This window comes from Ptychodera flava, chromosome 9 (assembly GCF_041260155.1).
Source record: "Ptychodera flava strain L36383 chromosome 9, AS_Pfla_20210202, whole genome shotgun sequence".
NCBI classification, from domain to species: Eukaryota; Metazoa; Hemichordata; class Enteropneusta; family Ptychoderidae; genus Ptychodera; species Ptychodera flava.
This window is the reverse complement of record NC_091936.1, coordinates 41,910,136-41,921,761: the sequence shown is the minus strand read 5'-3', so window position 1 is coordinate 41,921,761 and position 11,626 is coordinate 41,910,136. Positions and strand designations below refer to the sequence as shown.

General features: G+C 35.4%; 1 protein-coding gene across 1 annotated transcript in view; it reads right to left on the bottom strand.

Annotated features, from left to right (window-relative positions):
* Positions 1-982: 982 nt before the first annotated feature.
* LOC139141052 (PMS1 protein homolog 1-like) overlaps positions 983-11,626 on the bottom strand; it is a 59,652-nt gene continuing 49,008 nt past the window's right edge. The window contains exons 10-16 of the mRNA XM_070710626.1: positions 7,794-7,899; positions 7,228-7,382; positions 6,122-6,223; positions 5,571-5,660; positions 3,588-3,718; positions 2,568-2,728; positions 983-2,264 (exon numbers count right to left, since the gene is read on the bottom strand). Coding sequence (XP_070566727.1) covers positions 2,103-2,264; positions 2,568-2,728; positions 3,588-3,718; positions 5,571-5,660; positions 6,122-6,223; positions 7,228-7,382; positions 7,794-7,899 — 907 coding nt within the window. The 3' untranslated portion in view covers positions 983-2,102. The remainder of the gene's footprint in view (positions 2,265-2,567; positions 2,729-3,587; positions 3,719-5,570; positions 5,661-6,121; positions 6,224-7,227; positions 7,383-7,793; positions 7,900-11,626) is intronic.

Sequence of the window (11,626 nt, the reverse complement as noted above, 5' to 3'; positions counted from 1 at the left end):
TTTCGAAACTTTGCTCAGAATGCAGTCAAGTGTCGATCGAGACTCGCAACAGTGAAACCTTCTATTTGTTGCTCGATCGTAATGCTACATGAAGTTGAATTAACATCTAAAGACAGTGTTGTTCAAGCTTTTTTTGTTTGATGTACGAAACGTCGTCGTGTACTTCAGGTCGAGCTAATTCCTTGTACCTTTTTAAAAGCCATGCTTTACAGAAAATACCAAGCAAATGTACGCGATGATGTGGTACGCGTGGTATTCCAGAACGTGGTAGCGGGCTATACTATCACTGCACGCGACAGGGCTATATCAGCGCACGTGACAGGGCTATATCACCTAAGCCATGTTCTATCACTTTTTGTTCCATATCACGTGAGTGAGGCTCAGCCAATCACAGTACCTCAATAATACGTGAGGTGTAATAATCTGCACTACACTAAACATCAAATTCCATATGGAGGTAGCTCACTTGTTGATTAATAATTTTTTACCCAGTGAGGATGCTAAGGCATACAAACAAAATGTACATTTATCAGAATTTAACATGATTGTGATAGAGATTGATAACTGTCTATTTTGATAGGGCCCAGTTTGAGCAAAGTTGTCAGCCTCGTGTTGACAATAGCTACTATTATAACACTGTCATGACATTTTTTATTAATCAACTGGTAAATGTCCCTGACAAACTCAAAACTGCTGCTGCACATTAAAAGTAAGTAAGTGGATGGACAGAACACGTTGGCAAGAATACCAGCAAACTGGTGTCTGTTTTTGTTACAAAATAGAAAGACATGACAGAAATTGTGAGTCGTTAGTAACAACTGAACCACATGAATCTAGTACGTGAACCTAATATGAAATGGTTTAAGTTTTATGACTTTTAAGATACCTTTTCATTACATTTCTCTATCAATTTCAAAGTAACCCAATCATTACATAAATAATGATTGAAGTTGAAAGAAAAACAGACATATCCTTTTTGTATTTATTAAAAAGAAACTTTATTTTTGATGGAAAGTGTAACATTATTACAATGCATTTCACAGTAGCGACCTTATAATGGGTGCATAGTCTTCACTATGCATGTACCTGTAAATGATTGACAAAGTGTTTCCAATCTTTCACTGCATTTTGGAATTGATAAGCGAACTTTCTTCTGACACTTCTGCAGGCTGTATCTTCAGAATTTCACGGGGAAATAATCCAGCAAAGCTGATCAAATTTCACATCAGTATTTATTATCAATATTTTGATGACATTATTTTAAAATAATAAAATAAAATAATCAAAAATGTTAATCAATATTTACTCAAATCAATGTTACAGAAATCAATTTATGAATAATACACTATAGCTTTCAAGGGATACTTTTTTGCTGTCAATTATGGGTTTGTTGATTCAAAATTTCATTTTAAAGGACCAGTCATATGGTCTTGCAGATTGAAGCTACCGGTATATTGTCATAAACTATCGAGAGCTTTCTCAGTGAAAGGAAACAGCAGGAATATCCTCACAAAAAGATAGTTTGATCATTAAGATTTTCATACACATGTATTTTGAATGGAGACCAATTAATTTCCAAAATGCAAGTTTGTTGAACTTGCACAACAAGTCCTCAGAATGCCTAAGCCATTCATCTACAGCCTTCACTCTGAATTATTTCAAATGATCAAGTCTCTCTACATCTTCAGTTGAAGTTATCATGATTCAGAAATGGATGGTTTCAATCTTGAATGGCTTGTCAAAAACATGACTGATTAGCATAATTGTCATGTCATCCCTTGCTCTCACTTAATACTCCAGTCATGGATCAGTTGCTGATTCATCTGTTCAAGTCACATGACAGTCACATGACAGATTCCCATGCCCATTCCCATGATAGCATCTACCATGATGAAAACTTCATCTCATGGCACTGAAATTTTCCTGAAAGATGTAAAGCTGTCCCACGGAAATTCTATAAATTTCAAAAACTTTATACAGAGACAGACAGACAGCATTTTAACAATGCTTGTAATCATATGCAAATACTATTGGATCAGATAGTACACTTTCTCAGCTCCTTAACTTCCAGGAGACAACTGGAGTCTGGATGTCATCATGCATCATGAATTATTCAGAGAGTGGACAGGAATCTCAAAGGGCCTATCATGGAAGCATTTGTCACATCCTATCGGTAACTGCAGCTGCATCTGATCTATAATGTCTTTGACATCGTTCTTTCCAAGATTGGATGACAAATTATGGGCCATTCTCACGGCTTCGGCCTGATTGGAAAAACAGAAACAACAATAATACAAGTCATCATTATAAACTATTAAAAGAGTCAGGAGCTGTAACTTGTGATGGTTTTTGACTATATTTGTTTTGTATCTTAATTGCAAGTTCTTTTTCTACTCCCAAAACATATTGAAATGCCCACTATTTAGCTTGTAGAACAAGAAACTGATGCTGCATTTAAAAACTAAAACAGCGGGGAAAAACGTCAAAAGTTACAGCTACAGACCCTTTATTACAATTAATAATCAGCATGGTATCAATGTTATGACAAAGGAATGAGCAATCCATACCTTCAAATAATGAATGACCTTCACCGGCCGACACTTGGCAACTGTGTTTGCAGTTGTCTTGGATACAAGTGCCAAAATCTCCTGGAGATCATCCAATCCATAAAAGGACAGGCAATTTGCCATGGCAACTATCTTCACAACAACATCACCACTTTCAGTATCTAAAGAAAACAAGCAGAGAAGTACATGCACAGAGTAATTAGCATAGAGTCTATAATTCATTTTGAGCCATGACATTCTACTTCTTGATGCAAAACATTTTCAAAGCAGTGCATGAGGAATGGCCATGAAACATTGTTATTGTGAGTGGTTAAGGTAGAATGCGCCTCATGGACAGATACTTTGAGTCTCAAAGTTTTACAATTCTTTTCTGATCTACTACTTGTGGGGATTCATTTTGAAGCTCTTGGTGTAAGAAAAATTTTCACCGGCTTAGTTTTTCGAAAATGGAAAATTTTATTTTTTCCATAGAGTTAACACAGGAATGGCGGCCATTTTGAATTTCAAATATCGGTAAATGTTAAGCAATTTAGTTATTTCTATTGTACAAAACTTTGCTTGGTCACCCCCAATTTTTATTCTTGATTTTGAAAGAGTATGGTTGAAAGATTACTTGCGGAAAGTTTTGAGCAAAAGTTGAAGTCTTTCACTTTTGAGGCGCATACTACCTTAATGTGTAAAGCATACACAGTAGAATACACTGTTGGTTAAGATTCAGCATGAGAGAACTGCTGACATGTATAATGTAGATGCAGAGATAAGTATGATGTGTACAGGTATTACTTTAACTTTTAGCAAACACTGGAAACCAGTCAAGCATTGTAATGAAGAATTTTCAAGGATCAAACACCACTGGAATATACCCATACATGTATTACAGATATCTATTTGCTGTTAGATCTTTGTTGTGTGGTATAAAATGCTGCTATTTTCACATCAAGCTTCTGATTTCACTATTATCAATCTTTACATGTAAAATGTTTTTGTTTACCAACATGAAACGGATGATATCAAATTCACCTGCAGTTTGTTGAATTTCAAAGCCATTTGCCAGAAGTCTGTCATCTGTATAGTGTCTTGTTGGGTCTGGTGGTCTAACTTCACTTCGCATACTGAGTAATGCCTGCCAGGCAACAATGCCCCCTACCAGACTGCAAAACATAATATTTGTAATTTCTTGTGTCTTTTTGTCATAGTCCAATGGCAAAAAATGAAGGTTCAAAATTGAAAACTGTCTTATACACACTGAATGTACTTTTATTTATTTATTTATTTATTTATTTATTCGGGAAGACCAACAGGAATAAAATCCCAATTACAGGCTGGCTCGACATAAAAAGAAATACAAGCACAATCACACAAATAAACAATAAAAACAAAATATACAATAAAAACAGACAATTGCGATTCACAAACGAGATCATGTATAAAAATAATTCTTTACACTAGTTTTAAAAAGACTAAATCTGTCAAAAATATCAATATTTGGATTATATTTTGCAATTTTGTTAAAAGTGGACAGAGCACGTGGAATGAAAGAATACTTGCGAACATTAATTCTGGTTGCTGGTACCCGAAACGGACAGTTAAACCTTAAAGTTCGTTGAACATTCAGTGGGATTTGTGTTAAATAAGAACTGTTAACCACAGAATGAATACATTTGTATAAAAAACAGAGATCAGAAACTTTTCTACGATTAAAAAGGGGAGGTAGTTTGAAAAATGTGCATAATTTTCTATACTCTGAAGAACAGTATGGTATGTTTTGTTTAAAGCATAAGTATCTGATAAATTTCTTTTGAACACGTTCAACTTTATCAACTAGGTTCTTTTGCCATGGATTCCATATAACAGAACAGAAATCGAGGCAGCTCCGTACCAAAGAAATGTACGAGGCCTTCACCGACTTTACATTATGGAAATCTTGACAATTGCGTTTTAAGAAACCTAGATTGCGCATTGCTTTCTTGACGACAGTATCAATGTGCTCGGAAAAATCCATGGAGCCACAAAGTATGACACCAAGGTCCTTGATTGACGTAAAACGTGTGATTGGAGTTGTATTAATTGAGTAATTAAAAAGAATCATCTTAGTCTTATTAGTGAAACTAATGAAGCCACATTTGTCAATATTTAACTTAAGCTTCCATGTTGAACACCAACGAACAACCCTGTCAAGATCATCCTGCAACAATGTGCAATCAAAAATTGACTGGATGGTTTTATAAAGCTTCGAATCATCTGCATATAAAATAACATTTGATGACTGAGCACATGTTGACAAATCATTTACGTATAAAATAAAAAGCAGGGGACCAATAATAGAACCCTGGGGTACACCAGATACAACTGGGCACCATTTGGAAAAACTTCCCTCGATGACATTTCTCTGGGAGCGATCAGACAGATACGACTCAAGCCACTTAATGCAATTTCCGGTATAACCGAAAGAAGAAAGTTTGTGAATAAGTAGTTTATGAGAAATGGAATCGAAAGCTTTACTGAAGTCAAGATAAATTGAATCAGTTTGTAATTTATTGTTGAACGCTGTTGAAATAAAGTCTGTGTAAGTGGCTAGATTCGTCTCGACGCTTCTCCCAAGAACAAAACCGTGTTGATCATCAGAGATAACGTTAGCAACATGGCCATATAAACTCTTAAAAACGATCTTCTCGAAGACTTTACTGAATAAAGGCAACAGTGAAACAGGTCTGTAGTTTCTAATATCCTGCTTATTACCTTTTTAAAATTGGCACCACATTGCTACGCTTAAAAAACGTCGGAAAGATTCCAGATGAAAGAGATTTATTATAAATATAAGTGAGAGGAAAAGCAAGTTCCTCAGCGCACTTTTTAAAATTACACCAATGTTTTCAACTCTACTGCAATCAATTCATGGGGTACTTCAACACCTGAAGAAATCAATTGCCTTGGTAACCAAGAGGAATCTCATGTAGACATGTAGACAGGTAACTATAACACCAAGGCAACTGTCTAGCTTACCTTGGATTCAACATTATTGGAATATCAACAGGTTGTCTTGGCAACACATGCTGTGCCATCAATCTATGATAGAGCAGGCTCTCTTCAACTCTACAAAAACAAATCAAAATTAGATTTTGAGCATTCTCTTGACAATAGTGATGACATGTTTTTCTCCATTCTCATCTCTAAGACATTATAAGTAAGTACTTGAGATATATTGGTAGACTTCAAAGGACTCTCGTACTGGTAGTGGCATGAAAATCTAATTCTAGGTTCTAGACTGATCACTGGATGCCTACTAAATTTTGTGTCATATTTACTTCATATTGACCTTTTCTGTCCTCATTCAAATATTCAGGCGGTAAACTTTAAGTTTTTTCTGTCTTTCCTGCTGCAATGCTTAAATTTGAAGATTTTCTTATCCGGTCTTTGGTGTCAGTAATGTTATCAAGATGAAGAACAACTTCTTGAAGTTTCCAAAACACTGAATTTCATTGCTGTATTGTCTTTCCTTGAGATGATCACAGTTGTGGTTGTGTAGGAAATATGACTTGTTTTGTTTCATTTACCTGTAAAGATTAAACACTACTATATTTTGTTTCCTTAAAGCCAACCATATCCCATGGGGCTTCATTCTTCCGATCAAATGCAGTTTATCATCACCAGTTATACTGAAACAAAAATACGGTACACGATATGCTGACCATTTCACAGTGTTGTTATGGAGGCTAGGAAGTGTTTGTAGATACAGTGAAACTAATACAGTATTACTGAATTATCTGTATTTGAAGAAAGGTATTATACAGTAAGGGGTATGAATAAGTGAAGAAATTAAATTCAAAACAATAATTTCAGGTAGAACGCGCCTCGGGGACAGATATTCTGACTCTCAACTTTTTACAATTCTTTTCTGATCAACTACTTGTGTGGGCTCATTTTAAAGCTCTCGTAGTATTAAACTTCTTTACTGAGACGTCTTGGTTTTTTGAAAATCGAAAATTTTTATTTTTTCTAATAGAGTTAACGCAGGATGGTGGCCATTTCGAATTTCACATAATGGTAAATGCCCGGTTGTTTGTTTCTCTTGTACCAAACTTTGCATCGTGACCTTGATGTTTATTCTTGACTTGGTGAGGGATTGGTCAAAAGTTTCCTTGGGGAAAATTTGAGCAAAAGTTTAAGTCTTTCACTTTTGAGGTGAATACTACCTTAAGTAACTTTCAAGAGTTTCTTGGGCAAACTGAAAAAAACTGGCCCCATAATGTACAATTTGACAAGTAACCATAATCCTAAGGGGTATGGTTGCTTTATAAAACTTGGGCAGACACCCAAAGAAAACCTGATAGGTTTTTTGTGACCGAGCTTTGGCATGGTGTCTATCAGTGCTTTTTGCAAATGATTCAAAGTGGTCCCTTGTAACAAATAATTTCACATTGATGTTAATGAACAGATGCATCATATTTATTATTGTGCTTGGAATGTGCTAGCCTTTAGACATCCATATTACTCACAAACAATTCACCTTAACAGCTGACGGAAGAATGCCATGATGACATGACTGCACAATGTGTTACGTCAACTTGTCCACTGTCATTTAACGACACATTTGTGTGCAACAAAAGAGCATTTTTTCTAGTTACAGGAACTCTTTGACTATTCTTTTAAATGATCTTACCAATTTGAAGACTTTTTTTGAACTTTCTCCTTCAGGGTATCCATATCAAACTGCACATCAACCACTTTGATAGGCACTTCTGATTCTGTCTTTTGATTGGCTGATGTATCAGTAACAGGTGACATCATACTCTTCAACAGAGTCTGATTGGCCAACTAAATTTTCAAATGAATTTAAGGGATAATACTTACATTAATGGTATTGTTACTTTCATTGACATGTTGATATGATTTACTGTAACACTTTACAAAACATTAAACATGGTTTTTGCAATGTATGACTTGAGAATGTGCAACCTCATTCCAAAATATTACTATGCATTATGGCCATCATATAGTTTTAAACCAAGTTGCGCATCCGAGTCGGTCAATCATACAAAAAGATCTGCCCCACTTTTGATTTTGCTGCATGAACTCTCTCTTATGATATTTCAGTTTGATTTTTATTCATGGAACTCCATTGTTGATTCAAAAATTGTTGATATACTTTATGGGGCTCTGTATACACAAGAAGCAAAGATCAGCAAGGAGATTGTTTGAAGTAAAGAAAAAGCGATGAGCACATACTGGCTCAAGTTTCTTTCTCTTACTGATGGGTCCATCTGTTTTTTTAACAGAGTTGATGTTGAGTGGCGTTCTCGGTCTCTTTGCTGACTGTACCTTCTCCTCGTATCTGGAAATTATTGATGAAAAAGTAGCGCCAATGGCACTTATCACAACTGGCACATTGTGAAACTACTCATAATTAATGAGGTACAATATGTGGCGTCATGCGGTGTCCCATCATACCATATATGAAGGGTGTAGCACTTGTGGTTACTGAGTTATGGACAAATATGTATATTTCAGGTGAAATGTCACTGAGGTCATGTGACATTTTGCCAAAAAAATTGAATTGCTAAGTCATCCCTATATACAAAAAATCAGACCTAGCTCTATTGGCTCGCTCAAAATTAGATATGCACATAATTAATGAGGTACAATATGTGGCGTCATAAGGTGTCCCATCATACCATATATGAAGGGTGTAGCACTTGTGGTTACTGAGTTATGGACAAATATGTATATTTGAGGTCAAAGGTCACCAAGGTCACGGGAGATTTTGTCAAAATATTTGATATATCTGCCTGAACGGAGGGACATGACCCAATCTATAAGGCCCTGGACTTCATCCATGGGGACTAAAAACTGTGTCACTGAATCCTTTTTGCAATATGAATATGATGAGAAACTAAATTTATATTTTACTTGGCCTTCCTTATACATGGGATTTTATAGACAGCTGACTTATACATGGTAGTCTATGGTGGTGTAAACTAAAAAGTCCTCTAACATGGCCAAATTTGATCGCATTGTGAAACAAATTGAGGTGCATCTGTATGGGGTAGGGTACTATCCTTGTGCACAGTTTGAAAGAAATTGACAAGGGCATGTCTGAGATATCTGCGTGAACAGATGGACGGATGCACGCACACACGGACATGACCAAACCTATAAGTCCCCCCCGGACGGTGTCCGTGGGGACTAATTAGACAGACAACGAAGTAAATGAGCAACATACAGCTGAAAGACTATTTTTCACATTGCGATTTTAAGCCCATTTTGATGAGAAAAGGGACATGTATATGTATATGGAGAAAAAAGCAGAAGACATATTTGTAAATTGTTTGTTAAGTGACAATCATATATGCATCTCTTGAAATTTTGTGGTTATAAGGTATAACAGTAGTGTAAGAATAATGAGGTTAGAATAAGTTAGTAAAGCTAAGTTGACAGTAATTAAGATTACAAAATTATACACTAAGCTGAGGAAATCTGAATGAAATAAATGTTGAAAAGTAGCAAAGTCATGGTCATCTTTTGTCTAATACCTTGTGTAAGTTCATGAACTTTACATAAATCTTGCTGTAGATTTGTTGCTAATGGGCAATAACTGTGTTTCAGATCATTTGAGAGCAATCCATCCATGACAGGTTTAAATTGTAATATACTTATATTCAAAGGAGAGAAACTTCTCAAATAATTTTTTTCCCTGTAATTTCCTGTGAGAACACATGGACATGCTTAGGACTCTATGCTGGTGCCACCTTGATAACTTAACCTACAACTTGTAACGGCATTGTCTAACCTGTTCACCCCAATTTCCAGTAGACAGGTCCACACTCACCATTGATAACAATGGGTTTGGGCCATACCATGGTAGTGAAAGACTGTAACATGTGAGGTCGTGGATACTTAATCTCAGGAATGTCAAAGTCTGTATATTGACTCAAGGATGTTTACATAACAAATGCTTAGGGTCATCTCAAAAGTGAGAATCTAAACTATGAAATATGTTTTTTTTTATTGCTTTTGATACCCAAAAGAGCATAGAAATCTCTTATACTTTGAATCAGCCATCCTGCATATTTCTAACATTCATCAAAACCTCATTTCTGTTCCACAACTCATAAAAGAGTCCACAATGCAGGATTGGTGTACATTCCAAAACTACATATATGAAAGACCCCTAAAATCAATTAGTTAAAAAGGGGGGTTAGAAATTTCCCAAAACTATATAACCTCCGCTCCGTTTGGCTCCATTTTTCGGAATTGGAACCTTGGAACCAGTCTATGTATCGGTACCAAATATCAACGCAGTTTGTTCAGCAGTTTTTGACTTTTGTCGTTTACGGAAATGGACGACATCAAACACCGGTTGAAACCACCTCTATATCACAACTTCCAGTTGTGATAAAAAGTAGAACTTTTTTAACAATATCTGCCAAATAATTATCGCATTCTTCACAAAAATACCGTCAAGGACACTATGTGCTCACATTCGGTTTGAATTGGTCCATTTGAGAAATATTTAAACCAGGAAAAACAAGAATGACAAAAGCAAATAAGTCTCCAACTTAGGTACTGGAGGTCATCTTTAGGAACATGCATATCAACTTCTATAGCAATGGGAGCAAATGTCAACAACAAAAAACAGAGAAGGCTTGATAAAAAGAAAGGTGGGAGAGGGCAAAAAATGCTCAAGGGATCTGGTAAAAAAGTAATGCTACATCATCAATCTTCTAGACCCTACCCCCTCCTGAATATCAAATGTTCCACCCCTTGGTATTACATAAGACCAAATGACAGGAAGTACATTTACAACCTTGGAGATTTTTTAATTAATGCCATGAGTGTTATCATTCTAATGTAAACAGCACTTAAGGTAGTTAAAGATAGTGAAATGCCTTCCACTGTTGGCGGTGATTACAACATCTGGAATTATCCTGGATCCAAATTTCTCATCAGTTCTTGTATGTCTTACATAGAAAAATTGCAAAAATTAGTCCAAAATGAAAAAAAAAACCTCCGCTTTGTTTTCTGGATCAAATTTTCCGATAAATTGATACCAAATATGACAAAATTATGTTCACAGCCTTCAAAATTGTCTCACAACATATCCTGGGTTGGTGTAGGTCATTTAAGGTCACAAACTGAGAAAATTACCTAAAATAAACGAATTTTGGGGTTTCCCAACACTTTGAGCAGAAAATTTATCTAATAACATCTTTCGGGACTTTATACCAAATTACAAAGCTATCAAACAAGGGACTTTATACCAAAAACAAAGCTATCAAACAAGTAATTTTGAGATAAAGTTTTCTTGACCAAAAATGACAATATTGTCTTAAAAATACAAATTTTTATATTCAGGACAATTTCCACATATCTAACTATTGTCATCTCTGTACGTCTGTGTACCAAATATGAAAGCTGTCTGTCCAGGGGTTTTAAAAAGGAAATACTGTTTAAGATTTTTTGACCAAAAATGACAAAATTGCTTAAAAATAGTAATTTTCCCAATTTTGTCATAATTTCAACAAATTAGAAGAGTAACACCCTGTAAAGAGACAACCCAAATTTCAGAGCGATTGGGTTGGCGGTTTCAGAGAAGAAGAATTTTTACTGAAAATGAGAAAAATCACCAAAAAATTCAGCAAAAATACAAAATTAAGGATATCTTAACAATATTCATAAAACTGTATAAGGTTCACCTAAGGTACTTGCACACAAATTTTCAAAGCAATCAAAAAAGCAGTTCTTGAGTTATTTATTCTTAACCATTTTCACATTATGTAAGCTCATTTGCATAATTTTGGCAATGCAGACTTCATTTGAACAAAATCCCATCTATAGCCCAGGATGCATCCACACACCAAATACCAAGCTGAAACGTGCAGCGGTTTGCGTGTTTTTGATGTTGACGGACATACTGTACGTACATACATACATACATACATACATACATACATACATACACACATACATACAGACGCCATCGACTTCAGCCTATACGATAAACTCACATTGGTATAACCAAATGTGAGCTAAAAAGCAACCCATCATTTTTCATTCTTTAT